Source organism: Penicillium manginii (genome assembly GCF_028828005.1).
Source record: "Penicillium manginii strain IBT 31320 chromosome Unknown utg000008l:1.0-3226943.0:1.0-3228205.0, whole genome shotgun sequence".
Taxonomy (NCBI): domain Eukaryota; kingdom Fungi; phylum Ascomycota; class Eurotiomycetes; order Eurotiales; family Aspergillaceae; genus Penicillium; species Penicillium manginii.
Window position 1 is genome coordinate 1,458,073 of NW_026643109.1, and position 23,401 is coordinate 1,481,473.

A 23,401-nucleotide genomic window follows, 5' to 3' on the forward strand; every position below is an offset into this window, starting at 1 on the left:
CCTGTGACTCTACCAGCCCTGCCCTTCCCCATCGATGTGGACAAATTACATTGTCCACCTGCTCCGGCGAAACCTTGTTACGATACGATGTCACCCAACCCCAACAACAAATCGGGCCCTGGTCGGTACGAGCTCACGAAATGTACAACAACGAATACGATGATATGGGAGTATACAAAGTTTTTTTTCTTCTTTATATTCGCTAGATACTTCCGCGCGTAGAATTGCCGTAGTCTTGATAGATTATGTAGTACTAGTAGCCTAGTAAGGAAATTAATTGTACTCTGTTTGATCTATGTATACTAGTAGTACTGTATCATGTAGCACCCTGTAGAATTGCTAGATAAGGAATATTCTATCTAGGTAGGAGAGCGAAGACCAAAGTGCTTCAGATTTCAGTACTAGTATTATTAGTAGTCAATGGTACTGGGAGAAGTACATGATAACAAAGTGAAGATAACTCGGGTCGCACATTGTAACGGACCTAGAACGAGAGTACTATATTACCGAGTGTTGTACTATCTTCCAACAATAAAAGGTTATTTTCTCGATATGTCTCGGAATGAGGTTCCCAAGAACTCAGCGGTAGTTATGTACGAAAAATGTATGTTTCTTGGCTGGTTTATTTGACTTATCTCTCAACCTTGGTTAACGTTGAAGGTTGTTGTGGGGCATCTACTACTAGTCCACGGGTAGCACTGGCGATTATCGATTCAAGTTCGCGCTACGCACCTGGGCAGTTCATTTATATAACCTTAAAAATACTTGTGCCAGTAACTTACACACAAGAGAAAGAACTTGAATTGATTCAAGCCCAATTGAACGTTTTAACTTGCTTATATAAGCCAGACGCAGTAACATCTTCGAATCAGAATAATCTAATTTGGATGTCTAAACTTGAAAATTTCAATGTTGGTCCCAGGTTGGAACTTAACAACCGACCTAACTATCACAGAAGTGGATCGGTGTTGGAAATACATACCGCTTGTTCAGCAGAGCCAGAGATAAAAAGGATGCCTGTATTTATCCCTTCGTTAAGTGGACCAATCGAGTGAAGGGCTCCGCATTCTTTGGATACACCCCTTGCATGATCAGAATCGTGGTGTATCCTATCTCGCATGTTTTTGCCCCAATGAGTTAAGAAACTGGGGAAATATAGATACAATTCAACCTAGAATAAGTACAGAAGCTGATATATGGATGTAGAAAATACATCGGGAGTGAGTACTAGATCTCATGACAAACCTATTTCGGGCAAACCTTGCTGAAGATAAAACAATCCTAGCGGTATACCGAACAACAAACGAGATGACCGGCAATATTATCAGATTTTCCAGTTGTCCGCATTCCAAGTGGCTCAGAAAGTCCCATCACTGGTCGGCACAGTCACTGTTGCCCTCTCGACTGGGATGAAACCCCTGGAATCCTAGATTTGGCAAATGAAGTAAACAAGGGCCAATAGAAAGACAAGGGAGGAGAAAAAGGACGCAGGAACGTGAGACTTGGAAGCGCTAGGCGAGGGCTTCCCGGTTTGGCTACAACGCGACTCCCCTTGAGCTCACGCATTGTTCAACACGGGACTGGCTCTTTTCCCTTCTTCCCATACTGCAATCTCGTCGACACCAAATAACACTGTCGACACCGATGACGGCCTAATACCGCCCAGCTCCAGTCTTTCCTTTCTTTCTCTCCATATACCGACTACTTTTCACTCTTTTACATTGATACAATCTGCCCAGCGGCCTTTCGGATAGAGAGCCACATATACACGCCAAGTTGAACCCTTTCGAACCTACACTCTTTCACTTCACGCCAACGTACCCGGACCCGCAGACGCATTCAAGAAATAAAGCAAGAATAACGAAGTTCAATATTCTCAAAATGCATATCGAAACTATCTTCTCTATCCTAGCAAGCCTAGCTGTCGCCTCCGCCGTGCCCGTTCTACAGGAATACCCTGTGGTCCCAATGCCTACGCCCACTATGCCTGCGATCGCATCTTCTTCGGCAACCTATTCATCACCTTCAGCAGCATCTTCCACGCCAGTGGTTCCTGTCGGCCCCTACTCCTGCCCGGAGCACCAGTACAAACAGTGCTGCCAGTCTTTGGCGCAGACCTCGCACGATATCATCCAACCATTGGGCGAACTCGTGCCTATTGTTGGAGGCATCCAGATAAGCTCAGCGGTGTCATTCCAATGTATGTCACCGCTACTAGTGCTTTTCTTGCAGTGGAATTACCACATTGAGATATATCACTAACCATATTTACCTAATAGGCCGGAATATGAAACCAGATGAGCCACCGGAACAGTGCAATGAACCCGAATACAGGCCCATGTGCTGCTCGAATGAAAACACAGTATGTCAACGAGATCCTTGGATGACAAGAGAAAAAGAATAACATACTAATGCTGTGACTTGAAAGAGCGGAGTCAACGCGTGCAAACCATTCGAGAAAGCAAAGGAAGAATACTACCGCTCCTTCGGATATGGCGGGGAATCGGATGATAAGGTCGAAATCATCAATGACGTTTTTTCATAAACGAGCTTGGAAGATACCGGAACTGGTAGTCGAATCAAATTTGGAAGACTTATGTTGAGGATGAATTTTGCGGGAGAACTGAGGTGGATGTATCTCCGAGTCTGGCTTTCTTTTTCTTCTCACTTGTCACGACTTTGGTATATTGCCTTCGATATCATTGTATTTTCTTTCTGTCTAATATTCTTGATAGTAACATCCCTATCACTTCAAGCAACAATTATCTCCTGTTAGGCTCCTAAGCCCAGTTCTTAGTTCCCTTTGTACTATCTAAAACATACCAGTCTGATCCGATCCCGAGGTCAGGCGTCAAATTAAGATATTGTTATACCATACGTTACTAGTGTCTGCCTGGGTGTGAAACGTGGCTCCAGGGCTTTCTCATCTTTCAATATAAGTACAGGTTACATTTTGATTATATATTCGTCTACTCTAGGTCACATACGGCTTCCGCGTGCTGGAAAAGGACGTTTCAGTGTTCGCGACGCCTCCTACAGCAACGCTTCACGGCATCGTGATGGATTTGTCAATGAAGTGTGAATGAACACGTTCAAGTTGTGAACACGAAAACAAAACCACTTCACCCGTAGGGTGCTTGAACTGATCAATGAGTAGTGTTGGCCAGGCAGATAAGCTTGTCCCTAGTACTCAACTAATGGAGCTTCATCTCTCAGTAGATCAGATAGCGGTCATCGTACGAAGCAGGAGTTGATTCATGAATAGGAAAGATTGGTTCATTCTCAAAACTAGACCTGCGCGCGCTACATATCTGACCACCAGAGTGGACACCTTGTTACTGAGGCACCACGTCACGGGATCTCTGCTTGTCGAAGAGCGAGAATCCCCATTCCACTAGGTACACACTGGTTAGTCACGTGCCAGGCACCGAAGGCTTCGATCGACACACTTTCTAAGGAATCCTGTTCAGAAATAAATCTTTGAAAGGTACAAGTTGTTAAGTAGTGGGTAGTATTAAAATTTAATTTATTGACTTAAAAATAATGCTTAGGACCTGGCGACTCGCTATTGGAACAAGTTCCAAGATTAACCTACCTTACCCTAAGCATAGAATGATATCATTCTCTCAGGGGCTACTACATATAACTAACTTGAAGGTACTTGTACCATCTACTTTCTCTCAATAACCTCGGAACCAATTCCATCACAATGCCACCCAAAAGAAAATCCACCGAGGCGCCATCTGCCGATGCCCAAAAACGAGCCAAATCCGCCCAGGACACCCCCGCCCACCTTGCACTTGGACTCCCGCGTAACCCGCGCATGACTCCCGGGTCCGCGAGTGCAGAGACGGACGTCGCGTGGGTGACACTCATGCAGGACCCTGCCAAGGCTTTTGAATACATACCTCTAGCTCCGACACACTACGGATCCAAACGCGACCCTTTGGACGAGGGTGATGAATCCGAAGATTCGGACGAGGACGAAGACGGCGAGGATGGCGAGAAAGATAAAGACAAGGTATATTTCAATCCCCAACGAGGAAAAAAAAAAAGAGCAGCCCATCTAATTGAACATCCAAGGCCCATCCAGATGGCTCGAAGCCCTCCGACGAAAATCCAGACCAGGAATGGGTTATCACATACGCCGGATTTCAAAAGTGTGTGTCGGCGCAACGTCTCAGCATACCCCGTGACCCGGACGAGATGACGATGTACACATTCAACGACCACTATGCGTACGGCACCCTAGAGCTTGTTGAGAATTTTATGCTGGACTTCCAAGCGGCAGGACTGGCAGAGAGTGGCTGGAAAGAGCAATGGGCGTTGTGCGAGGGACTGGGTCTATTCATCCGTCACGGCTCGGCCGATGCAATGATGCAGTAAGTTCAGTCTACCGGAACCCTTTCTATTTGCAACCCTGTTAATACAACCACCGCTAGAATCGACGATGGGGAATGCGCGGTGGCAATGTCCAAGCTCGTCAAGACTATGTTCTTGAGTATGCTGGCGACACTGGAGCGCAACGGAGTTCTCAAACCGGATTCCGAGATCAAGAATCTTGGCCATATGATGGCGCTCTGGCTGCGCCTTGCAGAAGAGCCTTGCCCGATATTTTTTGAGATAAGGGAGTCGGATGGGACTCGTCGCTTGGCGAGTATTATCATGGCTTATGCGATGAAGTACGATATTGCGCTGCCGAATCCGGGCAATCTTGACTCCATCAAGGCAATTGTGGAACCGCGCGCTAAAAAGGTGAAGCTTCCTGCGCCAGAGTCTAAGAAGAATGACCCTTGGGACTGGAATAAGTCTCTGAAGAGTTATGTGGGCAAGTTCGAGGTGCCGGCTTTTGCTTTCGCGCCGGGTCCTGTTGGTGGTGATAAGCTAGATGTCACATCGTGGACCTCGGAGAGGCGCAAAAAGTATGCTTTCGATAAGAAAGATCCTCTTACCGAGGAAATGATTAAGGATCTGAGTGGGAAGCCCCCGAGCCCGGCGTAAATAGTGTTCAGGTTTATGAAGCTTTGGCTGAATGCATGTTCAAAATTAAATAGAAATGCACACATATTGAAATGAGGACTAGATTCACTAGGCTTCTCGTCCCTTTATCTTTAAGATCAAAAAATAAAACCACAGGGCCCCATAGCTTGATGTAGCCCATCCAGTAGTTCTAAGCGGTGGATCCAACGACCCCGCAGTCCAAAGCGACAGCCGACGAGAGATAACTATGTTAGCTTCTACCTCACCCTACAACTTAAATACCCTACTCTTGAACACCTAGATAGACACAGCAGAAGCCTCATACTCTCGCAAAATGGGCTCCCACGTCTGCTTTTTCTACGGTAAGTCCACCCCACCCCACTTCACACCACATATACCAAAGCTCACAAACCCAGGAACACTAATGGCCCCCCAAATCCTATACCGCGTCATCTACGGCCGCGTCGACCCAGAGCCCTGGCAAAAAGAGCTCCTGACATTCCAACCCGCAATCTTACACGGGTTCAAGCGCCATCGTGTCCGGAATCATAGTTATCCCGCCATCATTGCGGAATCAGGGACTACCGCTTCTGACTCTGTATCTACGGCACAAGATGTCAATGCCAACGCCAATGCCAGTGCCAATGCCAATGCTGCATCTGTGCTGGGGACTCTAGTCTCTGGTCTTACGGATGGAGATATTTACCGACTAGATCTTTTCGAGGGAGATCCGTATTCGAAGGTGGAGGTTAGTGTTCGGACGTTGCGGAGGGATGGGAATGAGAGTGGGCAGGGTAGTTTGTCGGATGTACTTGATGGTGTGGTGGGGAGTGTCGATGTGCAAGGGGGAAAGGAGGTTGTTGCTGTTACTTATGTGTGGATTGCTGGGGAGGAATTGCTTGAGGGGAAGGAGTGGGATCTTGAGACGTTTAAGAGGGAGAAGATGGCGAAGTGGATTGCGGATGAGAGTATGTGGTAAAGTAAATGGGAATAGGATAGCCTGGAAGTTTCAAGTTTGTGGGATAGATCTACTAGTAGTTACTTGGTGGATAACGTGAGTGTGAAGTTCTAGATCGGACTGACTGGACTCGAACTCGGACTTGGGCCCGGTAGAAAAAAGGTTGAACATAGAAATAGGTAAACAAATGGTATTGTGCTGAAGATGCTGGTATCTTATCTCATGTATCCCAAGAAAACAGAAGAAGAAACACGTTTAGGTCGTTCGTCGCTCGCCAACGCCTCTATCCAGAAACCGAATTACAATTCGGCTATGCATGTGAAAATAAATGAGGGAGAAAACAATAACAGAATAGGACGCAAAGGGGACTTTGAATAACCGAGACCGAGATGAAATGATGCTGTAGATTCAGAATGGAACGGGCGAAATCAACGTTTCTCTCTTCCCCGCGAGGACTCTTTCTAACCTTTCCCGGGCTTGAAGGAGGAGGAGGTGGTGTTGCCCGGATCTGGATCTCGACTTTGGGTATGTGATCCTTTTTGATAGGGTCGGACTTCTTGATTTTGAGAGGCTCGTCTGTTTTCCCGTGTTTCTTTTTCTCGGCCTTGGGAGGTGGGGCTTCGGAGCGTTTGGGGGAAGGGTCCCGGTTCGCTTCTTGACTGTCCGGTACCTCGACGACATCCTCGTCTTTCTCTTTCTCTTTCTCTTTCTTCTGACGCGAGTCCTTTTTGGAAGAATCTTTCCTGGGGGATGGTGCGGATGAAATTGCCTTGGACACAGTCGCGGTGGTGCCATTAGGTACTAGTTGAAGCTGGTCGGCCGTTGAGCTGTCATCCGAGTCGCTCCCAGAGCCACAGTTACCAGGCTTCTCGGCAAGTTTTTCGCTCTTCACAGCGTCGACTATTTTCCTTGGGGACTCATCGGCCTTTCTCTCGGCATCGACTGTTTCCCTTGGCGGCTCATCGTCCTTTTTCTCGACATCCTCGTCGCTGGAAAAAGACGGGCCCAACAGATGCGAGACGGGTTGCTGATCAGCCAGGATCTCCTGCTCCTGACCCTTACCCGCCTGAACCCGTTCCTGCTCCCGATACAACCGATCAAGAAAATCGCGCAGCCGTTGCCGAAGCAGACCCGAGCCCAACGGAGGCCAGTCATCCTTCTCATCCATTTCGCGCTGCAGCAGCTTCGTAACAAATTGATCCGGGTCCTGCACGAATTTCTCCAGGTATGCCAGAAGGTAGAGGCCGCAGTCGGAGAAGTTGGGTTGGAGGGGAATTTGGCGGGCTCGCATGCCCTTGATGTCCTTTGATTCGATGTGCTTACCTCGTTTCGAGGAGGATTCTTCGCAGATGTAATCGCGTAGGATCCGGACTGTGGGGGAGCGGGCGAGGTCGAGGGAGTCAAACGTGATGATTGTCGTTTGGTCCGGGTGGTATCTTTGGCCGCCTTTTCCTTTCTTTTTGGAAGTTGGGGTCTGGGATGCGGGGAGAGGAGACGGTTTGGGGTCGGTGGGTTTCGCTTTGAGAGATGTTGTGGAAAGCTTGAGGGGCGGGGGGTGGTGGTCGTCTTCTGCGGGCCATTCGTCGGCAGAACTGGGTTCCTTTGGTTCTGTTCTCTTGTCGGACTCATTGGCATCCTTCTCCTTTGGTGGCAGGTCCTTTCCAGCTTCTTCCAACGAGCCTTCGGTTGCTCCAGAGCCAGTCTCGTTTTCAAGTGACATGGACGCAAGGCGATTACGTGCCCTTTCCGAAGCTGGAGATTCCGTCGATCTTCCTGCTTGGTTTGTGCCCAGTTCGGCCTCGGGCTCCGGTGACTCAAGGATTTCATGAACTTCACTCTCTGTCTGGTTGGGGGGGACTCTTGTCGTTGGAAGAGGCAGACTCTGCCACATCGGCCTTGGCTTCAATTTCCTTGGTTTCGCCCAATAGTTTCGGCAGGTTACAGATAATAGCAACATACCAATGCGCACTCTGGTTGATCGGAACCACGACGTAATTATACCCGAACAGATCGACGTTCCTTGTCCACTTCGCGACACCGCTATAGTTGATTCCCCGGGATGTCTTCGTGAGCGTATCGTAGAAATAAGAGTTGAAGAAGTAGACCTGCTTCGCCACCTCGGGATTCGTTCGTTCCATGTGATCTTGCAAGAAGCGCATATAAAACGCGATCAGGTTGTCGTTGAGGAACTCGTCATCACGCAATCGATCGCGGTCTTCGACCGTGACTTCGGCCTTTTTCTTTCCATTTTGGGGATATACGAGTGGCTGCTTCCATTCATTTCGGAAAGGGTCTTCTTTGAGAGGATATTTGCTGAATAAGTCGGGTTTGTCGTTGGCATGGTTTTTGAATAAATCGGAGAGTCGAGTTGAGCGTCGTCCCGTCGAGCGGGTCTGTCTCTCTGCCTCAGGTTTTGGCTGAAACTTCTTGACCGGGATTTCCGTTCCTTTGTCGCTTTCGGCTGGTTGGACTTTTGAATCTTCATCCTCAACATCACGCTCTGTGAGGGCTGCAGCGGTTGTGTTCCTAGTTGTTTTGTCAGCTCATTTCAACGATTTCGGAATGAACCGGACATACCTCTTAATGTGATCCGTCTTATCCGGTAGACCTTCATTATCCCCCTGTAGGACAGACGATATTTTCTGGCGGGTTGACGGTTGCTGGATGTGTTCAGAGAGGGCATCTTCGATAAAGGATTTTTTGGGCACGCTGCTGAGTTTCGACTGCTCGGCTTCATAATGACGAAAAGCACTGTCCATAAACAGCGAGGGCTTGATTTGTATCTTTTTAGTTTGTTCTCGGACCAAACCTTCGAATCGGCCCTTCTCGGACAATGTGATGAATTCAATATCCACCATGTCGTATGGAGAGTCAGACGTCTTAGTGAGCTTTAAGCGGATTTTAAGACACTCATTACCCCCAAAGTATGCCGCAAAGATACGGCGCAGTTCGATACTGGTAAGGAAATCCTGACCAGATTCGGAAGTCATTTCACCGAGTTCGATCGTGTCCTCGACAACAGAAAACCGCAGCAGTCCCCTCGGACAAGCTTGTTTCTTGAAAGGGCCAAATCGAAGATACTCAACGTCAAAGTCAAACCTGCTCGGAATTTTGTGACTGCGCTTGGCCCTCTTAGAGCCTTGAATGGGCGAGCTTGTGAAGTCGGTAGGTTGGATATCACTCGGCGAGCGTTTTCGAGATGGAGACGGCTCCGGCTCATTATTTGGATTCTGGCGACCTGGCCGTTGTTTGGTGGTAGGTTTCGGTAACGTTGGAATCGTGGTGACGTCGCCTTGTAATACATCGGGACTTTCTCGTGAATTAGCAAGTCTTTGCGGCGATTTTGATCTGAAATTCGACCCGTTTTCGCGGTTGGAAGAAGAACTCGCTGTAAGTTCCACCGCGGCACGCCTTGCGTTGGCAGCCTGTGCGGTGAACATTTCGTCCTGGTCATCGGGCGGGTTCGGTTTGCGTCGATTGGGCCGTATCCGAGAATAGCTTCTGGGGATTTTCATGTATTCCTCCACTTGGCGGTACTCCTCCTGTTTGCGTGGGATGACATTTCGTTCTAATTTGCTCGACGTCTCGCTCGACACGGGCGAAACTCGACGCGGAGAAGTTTGGAGAGACAACTGGGTGGCCCTCTTCCCAATGGGATCCCGAGGTTTGGCGTGTTCATTATTGCGTGGCCGTTTGTTCGGACGACCACCCTGGTCGAAATCGAATGGCTCGTCTAGACGAGAGCGACTCTTCTGCGGCAATGAAGTTGGTTGCTGGGCCTTGCCTTGGGCCCGAACTGGGCCGCTGTCCCGTACATTTCGGGAAAGATTGTTCGTTGGCTTGAATGCGGCCGAACTCTGCTCATGAATCAGAAACGTGTCCATGCTAGTTCTAAAGCAGAGCAGATGACAGAACATACCCCAGGAATCTTCTTTCTCCCTTCACCAGGACGGATTCGCACAGCGTTTGTATCTCTATGTCGAAAAAGAAACACACCAGTTAGCAAATAGTCTCATCCAATTACAGCACACTCCCCCGAAACCGATTGTACAACATACCGGTATTTCCCAGATGGTCCTAGCAAACGGTCCTCCTCTGTCTGCTCTTCGCGAGACTTTCCAGCACTTCGGCTCTGACTCTGATCTTTGCCTAACATCTGCGAAGCGTCACCCGAGCTGGGACGGCAGAAATTCGAAATCAGCTTTGGCTCGCAGGCAGGGCCGCGGTGAGAGGGCATATCTACCGGTCACTGGAATCAACTGAAGCCCGTGATTGTGATCGCAATTGTCCACGGGGGAGTGTAGATGTAGATCCAAGGTGGGAGTAAGAAGTAAGAGTATTCGCATAACTCTGAGGGCTCTGAGGAGGGTGGAATCAGATCAGCTCAGTACGAGCCCGGGTCCGGAAGGGCCAAAAAAAAAAGCAAAAAGTCGGCAGTAAGAACAGTATTCGACGCAGGGATCCTAGGATCACTGGTGTACTAGTAACGTGTCGTCTCCAAAGGCAGGATAGGATGGGTGCGAAACAGGATTCCAGGAAACGCAAAGCCGGAGAGCTGTACAGCTTGCAAAGCAAAGGACAGCGAAGGCGAAGCTGGGGGAGCTTGCTAAGCTAACACACCTGCGGGAGCGCAGCAGTATCGCGCGGAGATTCTTGTAGTCGATTGTCTTGGTCGTCCTCGTCTTCGGAGAGTAAAGAGAAGTGATTCTGCTGATTTGTCGTAAAATCTCCTTGGGACGAAGAAAGGGAGACCTCGCGGCTCTGAGCAAGAGAGCGGTTGCGATCGTATGAGGGTGAATGGCGGTGCTGAGTCCGAGTTCGCAAAGATTGGCGATCGTCGGCCTGACGGTGACGCGGGCGATGCGGAGAAAGACTGGCGAAGATTTTGGAGAAACTGTCAAAGATAGGCATTCAGATGGCTACCTCGACTAGGACAGGACCATGCGCAGCAACGGTCCCATCTCGAATATATGAAATTTTCTTTGTTTGCGGGGACTGGACGTTTGAATTTGGAGGAACTTGAAGACTATCGCCGTTGCTTGGTTTATCGGGCGGTCAGAGGGGTAGTCTTTTTTGCCGCATTCTTGGATTTCAGCGATATATTCAAGTTTATATTCAGTTTATATTCAGATTCAAGTTTATAATACTCATTGGAATAGAATATCAGAGATCATCAAATACATTGGACATGTCGGGGATGGTTAATTAGGAGCCATCCCTTAACCATAGCGTGACTAGGCTAAAGCTAGCTTGAACTATCATGGATAACTGACATCTGCGCCTTCTGCAGATCCAGCAATTTTCGCATAGATAGAGAATGAAAAAGAACAAAAGAAAAGGATAAAACATCACGCGTGAGCTTGAAGGCACATAAAAAACTTGAGCAAAAAACGGAACCAGACATTGAATAAGTTCACTCAAGACATAAAATCCCAAATCAAACCGCTGAGTTCAAGTTCGCCTCGATGCCCCCCACCAGTCCCCGAGACCCAAACGCGCCCCAATGAGTAATTGTGCATGGTTTCTTTTTCTTTTTCCCTTTCTTTTTTTTGGAATGGCTGTTACTGTACAGGGCCCAAGGGCCAAGGTCGAGGATATGTAAGAAAGAGTTCATGACAGAGTGACGCCCTTGACTTTGTCCGAGTCGTCGTGGCCCGTGTTGCGGCGCCGTTCGGTTCCTAGGTGGCCAGTCGGGGTGGATCCGGTTGTGGTTGACTTTTCATGACGCGCCTGGTCAATGGCGGAGCGTTGGGCGATACTATCGTCATGGCTCTTCCAGACTATGTTGGTGTCTAGAGGGAATGCAAGAAGTCGCTTGATGGTTTCTCTGGAAGAAAGAGAGAAAAAGAAAAGCATTAGTTCCGCGAAAATTGAATCAAAAATGGAAGAGAGAAAAAATAATCCTGCACATACCTGATCTTAATGTTCCGCCCGCCGTCGTTTCGTGTCCAGACACTCAAGACGTCCTCGCCACCGCGGACACTCAGCACCGCACCGCAGACTTCATCCCCGGCTTCCGCAAACTGATCACCCACCATAGCCAAAAGCAAATCCTCCCAGTACCGATCAGCCACGCCTTTCTTCAACCGGACAATCCACTTGCCACCGCGCTTGTTAGCCTCATCCTCCCACACCGGACGAATGCCCTTCTTGAAGATGTGGTAATCCGACACCGTCGGAAGCAGAGAGGGCCGCTTAAGATGCGAATACGTGCCCCAAAAGCTCTCCACCGACGATATCGAGGCGAGCGGTACTGTCGACTTCTCGTAGTCGGAATACTTCGGTGTCGGAGGGCGGTACCAGACGATCCAGGTCGACTTGAGCGGGTGTCCGCCCAGCCCACCTCCGCCGGACACCGCGGCAGCGACCAGTTCCCTCGTCCGAAGCACCTCTTCATGATCTCCGGAGAACTCTCGCTTCTCTCCTCCCGGGGTCTTCACGTCTGAGGTACTCCCGCCGGGAGTCTTGGGGGCGCCGAAGGAGGCGAAGGCGCCGGATCCCAGACCAAAGGCGGATGAGGCGTTTGTGGATGGGGAGGAGACGCCCGTAGACATAGGGGATATGGCGTTGAAGGGATTCGAGCGGCCGTGGGAGCTGTCGGGGCCGAAGCGTTTGGATGAGCGGGGCAGGTCGACACGGGCACCGTCCTTGCCGTCCGTCCCGGACATGGAGAGGGACAATTTGGAAGAGCTGCGCGGTGGAAAGAAAAAAAAGAACGAGAATGTTAGTTTTGGGGGTAGATTTTTGGGGGTAAGGCGATCGGGTTCATGAGATTTACTTTGCTCGACGAGTCCACAGGTTGGCATTATCCATGGCGGCGGGTTAGACGGCCCGGGACACGAGCGGTCATCCGGGAGTAATAAAAAAGAGGAGAAAAAACGAGATTAACGACCAAGTAGACTTGAGATTGCGCAGATCAAATAGTCGTGGTTAATCAATGAGGTATGAGAGAAGTTGTGGTGCGACAGGTGGGCGCAGAAAAAGAGGCGGATCGGGATGGAGAGAGGGCGGAGGTGGTAGGAATGAGGTGACGGGATCGGGGTATCTTTTTGAAGGGAGGGATGGAAGGGCAAGGCGTAAGGGTAGAGAGGATAAAGGAAGAATAGAAGGAATTCGTATATGGAGTAAGAGAGGGGGAAAGTGGGTGGTGAATGGAGGGGAGACAAGATCAAAGTGAAGATGGAGTGGAATTGGAGACTCGAGAAAGAGCTCCATCTTTGCTCTCCAACCAATCACATTGTGTCTCGCCTGACTGCCCGCGCCGTCTTTTTTCCCGATGACTACCGCATAAAACCCCCCTTCTTTTTCCGTTTTTCCTTTTTTCTTTTCTTCTTTACGCAAGACCACCAACTCAAATCAACACCGGTGTTTCGCCTACTCTCCTGCTCCGGTGTTTCCGATGTGTGTGTCGAGATTAACAATCGCATCTAAAACCATCATCACGAGGGCTCTACAGCTTCCCATGATACGTTGATGACCTGATTGACGAGACACTCATTTACTGCTGATTCGCTTTTCTTCTTCTTCTTTTTTCTTTGTTTAGTTGTAGGGTACGTCCTGAATAGCTTCAATCCAATATTTATTATCTTCCATTTCGCTTCCACTCCACTCCACTCCCACTCCCACTCCCATAAATGATGATATCCTTTGAGCTCTCTGGTAATCCGAGGCCCCAACCGCCGCATTTCTACTGGCTGGTTGGGCGTGAGGTCGATTGGCAAAGTCTGATATGATGGAACCATCAAGCATTTTTCAATTTCAAGCACTTTACGTTCCCATTGCACTGGCCCTTGCTAACCTGTATTCACAACTACGACCTAGCTCCGATCTGACCCTGCCCTGACCCCTGCAGCTAGCTATCTCCTACGCTTGACATTCTCCACTCGACTCGGACCCATGAAGAACTTGGAACTTAAAAATTATTCCTACACACACAATGACATCCCGTCAACGACTTCTTCCCATTGGATTATTACAAAAAGTATTTGTCTTTCATAAATCTGCGGGCAATATGTCACAAAAAAGTAGGCCCTGATATCTCCCATAATAATTCCATACCATACCATACCATGCCACCCAGGAAGCTAAATGCAATTCCCCGAACCCATGCCCCCATGCTATAAGCGAAGAATAATCAAAAATGCACACTGTGGTCACTGCTGCTTCGGCGCTAAGTCTCCCGCACGCGTTTGGAGTCTCGATCGCTCGACGTCACGGATGTCTCTGCTTTGCGTTTTTCTCGGTCTTTTTGACTTTGATGCTCGGCTGCACGTCGAGCTTCCTTTCGTAGAGCTTTGGATTCGAATTCGTGCCAGTCCCCTTCAATATGCTCCAGTCTAAATAGTAAGTTAGTATCTATCATTCGGATACCTTTGAGGTTTGGGGTAATAAACTTACTCGATGGCTTGTTGCGGAGCGGGTGCTTCGGACGTGAAGTAGGAATGGTTGAGGACTTCTTCCGCACTCGGTCGCTTTGCCGGATCGTATCGGAAGATTTGGGAAATGAGGTCTAGCGCATCGGGAGATAAAATCTCGCGATACATATCTTCAAAGACTCGCTTCTTCCGTTCGGTGGGCCGCATCAGTTGGAACCAGGGCATCTCGACAAGGTCCGGCCAGTCGGCACGATTCGGTGTACCCAAGCAGTTGTAGAGTTTCTCGAGCTGGCTGAGCTCGCCTCCTTCGCCCGGGAATACGGCCTTCTTCGTGAACATTTCTATGAAGACACATGCGGCACTCCAGACATCAACAGCGGGGCCGTAGCGAGTTTCGCCGAGGAGAAGCTCAGGCGGACGGTACCAGATAGTGATCACACGGTTGGTGTAATCCAGGGGTCGGCTCTTTGAAAAGAATCGAGCTAGACCGAAGTCCGCATATTTTAATAGCCCTTGGTTGCTGACGAGAATGTTGGCGGCTTTGATGTCACGGTGAAGGACACCTCGGTGGTGAAGATAGTTCAGACCTCCGAACAATTGTTTCGCCAGGTCCTTCTTATGGGCGAGAGTTAGTGCGAAGGTGGGATGATTGATCAGGCCAGTGAGGTCATGCGAGAGATATTCGAACACCATAAAGCATTCGTTGTTCTCGACCATAACCTCTAAAAGGCTCACGACGTTGTTATTGCGGAGGTGTTGGAGCAGCTTGATCTCGCGCACAGCGGTCACAGGAAATCCATCCTTTTCGCCCTCCATTCGGATCTTCTTCAATGCAACCTTGCGTTGAGTATACACGTGGATTCCTTTGAAGACCTTTCCGTACGTGCCCGCGCCAATGACAGATTCATTGCCTGGCTTGCGATAATAGACGGAATCGGCCTTGGCAAATTCCTCGGACAGCTTGGGACGTGGCTTAGGGCGGAGGACAATCTTGGTTTGCTTCGGTGGAGGTGGGAGTTCCCTTGGTGGTTCGGGAGTGAAGTCTCTGCGACGATCTTGTCGGAAGTCTGGGCGGCGGTCTCCCCTTCCGCGCTCACGACGCTGGTCGAATCGATGATCTTCTCTTCGGCCGTGGGGTTCTCGGAGGTCTCTGTGATCCCTGTGATCCCTGTGATCTCTTCGGTCAAAGTCTCGTTCTCTGTCTCGACCACGATCTCTTCCGCGATCTCGACCACGATCCCGTCCCCGATCCCTTCCGCGGTCTCGATCAAAGCGATCAAAACGTGGTTCGGGCTTGAATTTAGGCAATGGCCCATTCGTCAATCGATTGCGAGGGGATGGTGCTTCAGATAGAGGAGGAGCACGGGGTGGCGGTTCGCGGACCTGCATACGCTGTGCAAGGTCAGGCACTGGCTTCGGAGCAGGCGCCGGCGTGCTTTTAGCTTTGAAGGTAAAGCTGATTTTTCCACGGCTCTCTGCCGGGCTAGTGGGCGGCGCATCTCGGGTAGGCGGAGGCATTTTTCGTGGACCATCACCTTCGGGTCCTGGCTGGACATCCTCTTCTCTTGAGAATGCCTTAGGAGCAGGTCGGAGATGGTCACCACTATCCACTGCCCTTGGAGATTGTGGATCATTGGCAGATGGAGGTCGTGTGGAAGGGGTTTGCGATCCGTGGTTGTGTCCCATTCTTGGGCTGTCTTGTCCAGAGTGGCCACGGGATCCAGGTGCTGTCCATTGTGAGTTGTTGAAATGGCCTTTGTCATCCATGTGCGATGATCTATTGTTGTTGCTCGAAGAGGGACCGGAGCCTGAGAAACGACGGTCGGGGCCCTGATGGGCGTGATTCCCGCGAGAGCTAGCATAGTTTCCACGGAAGGATGGTGTACCCTGGGGGTGTTGGGAGGAGGGATTCGGTGGGTTATCAAATGAACCACGCCTATGGTCAAATAGTTCCCCATGGTCACCATTTTTCGAATAGTAATTGTCTTGTCGGTAAGGTGATGTGTGACTAAACGTGTATGTGAGGTTAGTTGAGCTCATTTCTAAGAGAGTGTGATAGATGTGAAAGATCTGACTGACCCATGACCAGAATATCCGGACTGTTCACCACTGCGACCACCTCGTCCACTGCGATATGGGGAGCTTGGTGGAGGGGAGCCCCGATGAGAGGTTGTCGGTGTTGCGTATTGTGGGGACTTTGAGTATTGCCTCGTATCCAGACGCTGTCGAGAGGAGCGTGAATACTGCCTGTGAGCGTCTGACCCTCGCATTCCATGCAGAGGAAGTGCATCACGCACGTTAACTGGCCCATCTACTGGGCCACTTGTATTTCCAGAGTCATAACTTGGAATGGGGCGTGGAGGGGAGGGAGACCGAGCCGTATCATCATGGCTGGGTTTGATGAATCGGGCTGGGTTCATTGGCTCGTCGGGACGCGGATTAGAGGGAGATACAGAGCCCCGTGATCCGGATGAACGAACGGAGTGCCTTGATAAAGACCGAGAACGATATCGAGAATCTCGATCACTGTAATCGTCACTGCGTGAGCGAGAACGTCGGTTAGGCGACTGATGAAAGCTTCTGTCGCGCACGGGCGACTTCGATTGGGCGTGTCTCGGGATGTCAGAGCGACGACGGTCAGTTCCTCGGCGATCGCGACCTCGACGTGGAGACCGTCCCCTTGGGGCACCGCGACCTGAAAATCCCCGACCTCGACCTCGAAAAGGAGGGCTTCGATCGCGTCTGTCACTGTGCTTGCTGTATGAAGATCGACGGTTGGCGAATGGCGCACGCGGACCACGGGGCGATGGACTGCGTGTTCTTTGACGTTTTGATGGTGGACCGAACGGAGAGTCTGCTCGTCGAGGTCCCTGGTTATCTCTATCTAGAGATCCAGATGAATGGGCGTTCCGGTCGGCAGAGGATGGCGGTCGTGTATTATTTGAACGTTGAGGTCCATGGAATCCAGGGGAAGCGCCAGGTGAGCCACGCGGTGGAGAGCGTTGGGAGGCAAAGCCAGAGGAATCGTGAGATGAATCATGCCCAAAGCGGGAGGCGCGTGGGGGAGACCTTCCATGATAATCATAGCGACGGTCGCTACCACGAGAGTGACGCCCTCCTCGATCGCGATATCGAGCGCGACCTCGGTTTTGGTTTGGGCCTCGACCTCTACGCCTGTCCCGATCACGATTATGAAGATCGCGGTCTTGGTCGGCGTTCCACTGGTCTTTCAGTGACGGACTCCTGCGGGACCCAGCCATAGGAACGTCACCAGCGGCATCTGGTATTCGCTCGTAGGTAGACAGGGTGTTGAGAGCGCAAGTTGATAAAGTGCGTAGGTAGTAGGTCGCAAGTGAGTGGAGCCGATTCTCGTGTCCGCGTTGCTTCTGAGGCGGAAGTCTTTTGGGGGGGGGGAAAGCTCGGAGGAGCTTTTTTCCGGTCTCTATCGATGTGAGTAAGGGACAGGGGGTTTGGGGGGACGCACCAATTCTTGTAGGAAAGGTTTAAGTCCAAATTATACCTGTCTACAGGTGCTTCATCTCATTTGAACATTCAATAAGAAATTCAATGAGCTGGGTTTGTTCATCGTATGAGAAAATGGTGAGTGCGCGGATGCGGCTCTACAACGGAGTTCTGAACCACAGCGAGTGGGAGATGGTGTGATCAATCCAATCACTCGCTGCTCTATCTTGACCAGTTCAGTTCAGCTTTTTGCTTGTTCTTGACGGATGTCGCCGAATCTCCGAGTAGGTCTTTTGAGCCACGAGAAGGGTCATAGTTAGTCGTCCAGGCAGAGCCTCATTCCTATGGCCAAGTCGGGCCAAGGTTTTGTATCGGACTTGCCGGTTCTTTGACTGGAAGTCCGAATGGAATCACTGGATAGCCCATGGACTCATCTATCTACGTATTGAATAGGACCCAAGTAGTGCCTTCTTTTCCAAGAAACAATCTTGGCTTGGAAACATAAGCTCCAGCCAATCGTTTGCTGCCCTTGGCAACAAGTGGGATATTCCTTTCATCATCCTGAAGGGAGTGTGTGCAGTAGTCGACAGAGCTGCACCATGGCCCATAGGTTATCCTTGATCCCAAATCTCTTGTGAGGCATATTTTGCTTCGCGTGGTAGATGAGGGGGATGTGTGATCGCCGAGGGTTGGGATTTTGACAGCTCCGGGTTTCCCAAGTGTGTTTGTCCTCGATGGCGATCCGAAGTCAGAGTCACTGCTTCGCCAGATTGGTCGGTGATTTTACAGTAGATAGACATTGCTTCGTGCAAGTTCATCCAAGGAAGAGAGGGCAATTACCGCACCACGGCTAAATAAGGCGACGCAGATTGGCAGACATCCTATCTCAATCTTTCAGAATCAGGCCATGCTTGTAGCCAGTCCCTCCGAGCTCCACACTTATCAATATGTTCGTTCGGGTCCCTCAGAAGTGGGGACCGGCTATCAATCCAGGCTTTCTGGGGTGCGGCAATTGCCAACAGCGTAAGGATCATAAGATGTTAGAAGCGAATCAGTGTTATTTTGCGGACAAAGGCCAAAGACCCAGGTCTAGGAGTCCTTGAGCATTGCGAAGCTGCGTTTCGTGGTTTGGCGATTTGATGTCGACGGGTCTCTATCCACCCCGCTCGGGAGGAGTCAGTCGGTAGCGACCTCTGAATGAGAATCACATCGATGGACTTTTCAGTCTTATGGGGGCTATATGAAAAAGAGCTGCAGTTTCCAAGGAGGGGTTTGAGGATCAAAATCCAAATCTCAGTGTCAACTTGCGACCGAGCATGACGGATAGTCACGATGGTCCCACTCCCACCACTGGGCGCGTCAACATGGCCAAAGCGATCGTATCAGGCAGGGGATAAAACAAGAGAGAACATTGTGTCGCAGGGCTCAAATGATCTGTGTATCAGGTTAGGTAGTACGGGATATTTAACCAGCCCGTGGGCTAGATGAAGGAGTTGAGTTGCTTGGATGTCACGTTAGGCTGAGGTGTGTCGGGGAGGAAGGGGGCTCCACGTGATGAAACGCTATGCAAGCTTACCCTTTGAGGGATACTAGTTTATCCGATCCGAGGAACTATAGAGCATCACTGACAACTGCTAGTCCTTCGCATCGCATGTAAACTTGAATAATTTGTGTTTGTGATAGATAAATTGAGTAAAACGCAAATAAGAAGGAGGTGATTTATAAGTCTGAGATATCGATCGAAAAAGACCTCCAATTCCTAGCCAAACCACCAGCCGCTCACATCGCTGATCTAGCTCTTGACATTATCATAAACACCCTGACTAAAATTGTTAGGCGCAACATGATTGCAAGGAATACCAGAGCTGCCCTCCCCGATGATATTTGTGCACTGGAAAACTTCATGCTGCAAAATTGTTCCATACGCAGGCAGTCCCTTTGTCTGGTTGACACTTCGAAGATCCACATTTTCAAAAGAGATATTCGGACAAGGGTGTGCCTCAGAACAATAAATTGAGGCCGCAATATTATATCGCGAGGTACCGTGGATATTCGCCCAGGTCACATCCTCAATCTGCATCTTAGACGTATTGCAGTACTTATTACTTTCCTCGGTATAGATGCATTGAGAAATCTGAATCGGAAGACCAACGTTATCCATCTCGAAGTTGCGGAAGGTGATATTTTTGATCAAACCCCGACCTCCACCTCCGACGTCGCCGTTTGAATCGTGGTCTGCGGAGACACCCTGCCACGTTTTGATATAGGCACCGTCCATACAGTTCACGCACTTGACATCTTCGAAAGTGATATTGACATCGTAGTCGGGCATATCCGGATATTGACCCACAGAACCAATAGTTATACCATTACCACCATGACAGGTGACATTTCTGACTAGCAGATTCGTGGTATTACCCTTTGCGGCAATACAGTCATCCCCATTAGTGATAAATGCGTTCTCAACAAGCAAAGTATCACTATTCCAGGAATCATAGCCGTCAGTGTTGGTAGTATCCCACTGATCATCACTCGTAGCATTAACAAAAAAGTTCGTGATGGAGACATTCTTGCTCTGCCAGACAAATGCCGCCCAGAACTGCGGTTGGATAATCGTCAAATGGTCTGCCAGGAGATTCGTCGAATTGAAGAAAGTGATACTAATTGGACGTCCGGGTTGATTAGCACCATTCCGGTTCTCTGTGTACCATGCTTGTCCGTTTCCGTTGTACCAGCCTCCCTCGCCGCGTAGGGTGACGTTAGTGCCGCCGAAAAGCCACGCTGTCGATTGGTCTTGAAGAACAACTGAGTAAGAGTGAGAGCGCCAGTACGATATGTCGTCGGAGAAGCGAAGCTCGCCACGAAGCAAGACTTCGCAGTTCACGAGGTTGGTGGTATTTAGGATGGAATTGATGTTGAATGTGTGGTTTGAAAAGATCACTGTCCCGCCGTTTCCGCAGATATCGAATGCTTGATGGATAGATGGCGCATCGTCAACGTCCTCTCCATCATGGGTGAGGGACTCGGGGTATAATGTGCAGGTGTTGTTGTTATTGACGACGTAAGAGGCCACGGCTGTGGCCCAGGTAAGGAGGATCCAAGGCTTCATGGTTCAATAATGGTTTTATCTGAAAGGCAAGCTTCGGACTTTTCAAAGGAAATGTAAGGTTATAGTTGTGCTCTAAATACTTCACAGTTTCCCCACGGGGCTCTAGTAGTGTTCAGAGTAAGGTTCGACATTAATAACCGCATGTCTGTGCTCTCAAAACTGTGTTACATCGCGCTTGAGAAACGTCATATTGCAATTGCCGATATCACTTCTTATATATCAATATGGAGCGGTTATTGAGCCAATATGCTTCAGAAGCCGAAATTTCGCTCAGGCCTCAAGTAGCAGCTTCAATCTGGGGATGTGGTTGGCGATCAGGATTTTTCCCCGCGGGTAGACACGCCAACAGTAAGATCAACCTCTACATTTCCTCCCGCGGAACGGGTATTTGGAAGACTTTGTTCCGAATGGGGAGCTTGGCTAGAAAGCTTGGTGGTCCCTGCTATTCCCTTTGAGGTCCAAGCGGCTCTGGGGGAATCAACCCACATACCCCGCTTTCTGATCATCATCAGAGCAACCATCACTCATGAATTGAAGCATGTAGTTGTCTTGTTAATATTTGGGGGCAGTAGAGACCACTGGGTGCTTGACCTAATGAACCTACAATCAGATAGGGAAATTTTGAGCGGAGTTCATTTTGCATAACTTGATTTTTCCTAGATCTAATAGTTGATAACCCGAGTCCTTTGACTGAAGTTGTACCATTAGGAGGTCTGATTTTCCTCATGACGATATGTCATGTCTAATGCCTAGGTGTACCATCATGATTCACACAAGCATGCGATCATTCACAATCCATCCCGTCGTCCCCGAAAAGTGATCTAAGGTCATCGGCGATATCGACATCCCCCATCTCAATATCATTGTTTTCCCCCGCCGTTGACATTGGGGATGCCGTTGAGATTTATGGTATCACTATGACCTTCACTGCTGTAGACACTCTCAATAATATTGAGATCCCCAGTCTCGACAGAACCGATAACATTCTCCAAACCCACACCCATACCCCCATCCCGCTCCCCCTCCCCCTCCCTTGCAATCCCAGACATATTCCGAAAACTCTCATAGTAAAACCTCACCAACCGCGTATGCTCCGTCTGCACCGCCGTAGTCCTCGGTACCCCCAAAATCTTCGCAAGCGCACTTTCCCGAATAGCCGGCGGAATACCCTCATACCTCGGCCGATCAGGGCAAGAGATATTGATATCGGATTCACCTGCAACAACGATCAGCTCGCTGTACTCGTGCAGGTTCGTGTTGATACCCGACTCGTACATTTCCGCAAACATAGTCTGGACACTATTGGCCGGTATTCCCGCCACGAGCTGCTGCTGGATCAAGTATGTTTGCAGTGGGAGGCTTGCGTCTTCCATATTGCGGATCGTTGTCTCGAGGGAATCGAGGAATTGGGGGACTGCGTTTGTGGACGCGGTGTGTGATTCTGGGGTCTAGGAGCATTCTGTCGAAGAAGATGAAGTCGAATTGGTTTGGGGGTAGGCCGCCGTTTATATTCATCGGGTCGGGGCATGTGTGTGTGGGAGTGGTTCCCATGACATTGTATTGATTGTTAGGGCTTTGATGTTGGGCTTGTGTCTCTGGGGCAGGGTCGAGACCGGGATTTGATAACGATGATGATGCATGCATCTCGAGGTCGAGGGGTGAAGCGGCCATGGGAGATGTAAGTTCCGCCATCGGAATATTGGCCGTTTCATGAAATACTTCCTGCCTATTTCGAGGGCAAGTTCCGGTGTTAAAGTTGTTCGGTTGATAGTCATCAAAATTGGGATTCATGGGTGTTGGGTCAGCTCTTGGGGTCTGGAGCGCAGTGCTGGTGCTTTGGGCCATTCTCAGAGCAAATCTTTCGGCGTCGAAGGTCCATGTTGTACGAGCTGGATAATCGGAAGCTTCCAAAGCTATTCCGGTGCTCGAAAAGCTTGAGAAATGTCTGCTTGGGACGGGACGCCCCTTAGTATCGACAGACGTCATTGCGAGAAAGTGTTTGGCGTTAAATGCGTTTCTTGCGTAATTGGATGTCTGAAATTGTGTCATCCAGGAAACTGGGCGCACGCAGTGAGTTTGAAGGGAATTTGAACTAAAACAGCAGTAAGTGAGATTTCCTCTTCGCGTGGATCGGTGTTGAAATAGTACTCGATAGTGTGGCGTATGGAAATTTCGACTTACCGAGTGAGCTGTTAGATCTGCTTGTCTTTTGCAAACAAGATCTTTCAAACCTTTGGATATCCCTAGTATGGGTCTTCGAGGTCGTCTTTTGGGCCGAGGGAGAAAACTGGAGATGCTTTTCAGAAAATGATTCACGCAAACATCGAGTCACAGTTCAAATTACTCACATAAGGAACATCCCAACGGCAAATGGTGAGCAGGATCTGATGAGATTCGGCAGGCTTCACTTCCAGAAGACATGGAACTGAATATTGATGAAGATCGAGGCCAAGGATGATATCAGAAACAAGTATGGGAAGTTTGAACTGGTGTTCCTTGAGGAGACACTTCTCGTGC

The 23,401-nt window shown here is 49.6% G+C and overlaps 11 protein-coding genes across 11 annotated transcripts; 3 read left to right on the forward strand and 8 right to left on the reverse strand.

Annotated features, from left to right (window-relative positions):
* Positions 1–1,881: 1,881 nt before the first annotated feature.
* N7533_011200 (uncharacterized protein) lies at positions 1,882–2,545 on the forward strand (the record flags this gene model as incomplete). Its single annotated transcript, XM_057107850.1, has 3 exons — positions 1,882–2,200; positions 2,280–2,362; positions 2,429–2,545. The coding sequence occupies 3 exons, from the start codon at positions 1,882–1,884 to the stop codon at positions 2,543–2,545; spliced, it is 519 nt and encodes a 172-aa protein (XP_056955228.1).
* A 1,164-nt stretch (positions 2,546–3,709) lies between these two features.
* N7533_011201 (uncharacterized protein) lies at positions 3,710–5,001 on the forward strand (the record flags this gene model as incomplete). The annotated part of the gene is made up of 3 exons (XM_057107851.1): positions 3,710–4,021; positions 4,084–4,382; positions 4,443–5,001. 3 exons carry the CDS (start codon positions 3,710–3,712, stop codon positions 4,999–5,001), a joined length of 1,170 nt encoding a protein of 389 aa, XP_056955229.1.
* A 313-nt stretch (positions 5,002–5,314) lies between these two features.
* N7533_011202 (gamma-glutamylcyclotransferase family protein) lies at positions 5,315–5,959 on the forward strand (the record flags this gene model as incomplete). The annotated part of the gene is made up of 1 exon (XM_057107852.1): positions 5,315–5,959. The coding sequence occupies one exon, from the start codon at positions 5,315–5,317 to the stop codon at positions 5,957–5,959; it is 645 nt and encodes a 214-aa protein (XP_056955230.1).
* A 358-nt stretch (positions 5,960–6,317) lies between these two features.
* N7533_011203 (uncharacterized protein) lies at positions 6,318–10,094 on the reverse strand (the record flags this gene model as incomplete). The annotated part of the gene is made up of 5 exons (XM_057107853.1): positions 6,318–7,848; positions 7,898–8,464; positions 8,516–9,795; positions 9,858–9,912; positions 9,997–10,094. Coding segments are annotated over 5 exons (3,531 nt in total), but the record flags the coding sequence as incomplete, so codon positions are not given.
* A 324-nt stretch (positions 10,095–10,418) lies between these two features.
* Positions 10,419–10,849, reverse strand: N7533_011204 (uncharacterized protein; the record flags this gene model as incomplete). The annotated part of the gene is made up of 2 exons (XM_057107854.1): positions 10,419–10,493; positions 10,559–10,849. The coding sequence occupies 2 exons, from the start codon at positions 10,847–10,849 to the stop codon at positions 10,419–10,421; spliced, it is 366 nt and encodes a 121-aa protein (XP_056955232.1).
* Positions 10,850–11,548: 699 nt separating this feature from the next.
* N7533_011205 (eukaryotic translation initiation factor 4E) lies at positions 11,549–12,751 on the reverse strand (the record flags this gene model as incomplete). The annotated part of the gene is made up of 3 exons (XM_057107855.1): positions 11,549–11,765; positions 11,852–12,628; positions 12,717–12,751. 3 exons carry the CDS (start codon positions 12,749–12,751, stop codon positions 11,549–11,551), a joined length of 1,029 nt encoding a protein of 342 aa, XP_056955233.1.
* Positions 12,752–14,331: 1,580 nt separating this feature from the next.
* On the reverse strand, positions 14,332–16,353 carry N7533_011206 (putative protein kinase; the record flags this gene model as incomplete). The annotated part of the gene is made up of 1 exon (XM_057107856.1): positions 14,332–16,353. One exon carries the CDS (start codon positions 16,351–16,353, stop codon positions 14,332–14,334), a length of 2,022 nt encoding a protein of 673 aa, XP_056955234.1.
* A 376-nt stretch (positions 16,354–16,729) lies between these two features.
* N7533_011207 (uncharacterized protein) lies at positions 16,730–17,398 on the reverse strand (the record flags this gene model as incomplete). Its single annotated transcript, XM_057107857.1, has 2 exons — positions 16,730–17,191; positions 17,261–17,398. 2 exons carry the CDS (start codon positions 17,396–17,398, stop codon positions 16,730–16,732), a joined length of 600 nt encoding a protein of 199 aa, XP_056955235.1.
* A 2,169-nt stretch (positions 17,399–19,567) lies between these two features.
* On the reverse strand, positions 19,568–20,884 carry N7533_011208 (exo-polygalacturonase; the record flags this gene model as incomplete). The annotated part of the gene is made up of 1 exon (XM_057107858.1): positions 19,568–20,884. One exon carries the CDS (start codon positions 20,882–20,884, stop codon positions 19,568–19,570), a length of 1,317 nt encoding a protein of 438 aa, XP_056955236.1.
* An 860-nt stretch (positions 20,885–21,744) lies between these two features.
* Positions 21,745–22,161, reverse strand: N7533_011209 (uncharacterized protein; the record flags this gene model as incomplete). The annotated part of the gene is made up of 1 exon (XM_057107859.1): positions 21,745–22,161. One exon carries the CDS (start codon positions 22,159–22,161, stop codon positions 21,745–21,747), a length of 417 nt encoding a protein of 138 aa, XP_056955237.1.
* A 22-nt stretch (positions 22,162–22,183) lies between these two features.
* Positions 22,184–22,870, reverse strand: N7533_011210 (uncharacterized protein; the record flags this gene model as incomplete). The annotated part of the gene is made up of 1 exon (XM_057107860.1): positions 22,184–22,870. One exon carries the CDS (start codon positions 22,868–22,870, stop codon positions 22,184–22,186), a length of 687 nt encoding a protein of 228 aa, XP_056955238.1.
* Between the last annotated feature and the right edge of the window lie 531 nt (positions 22,871–23,401).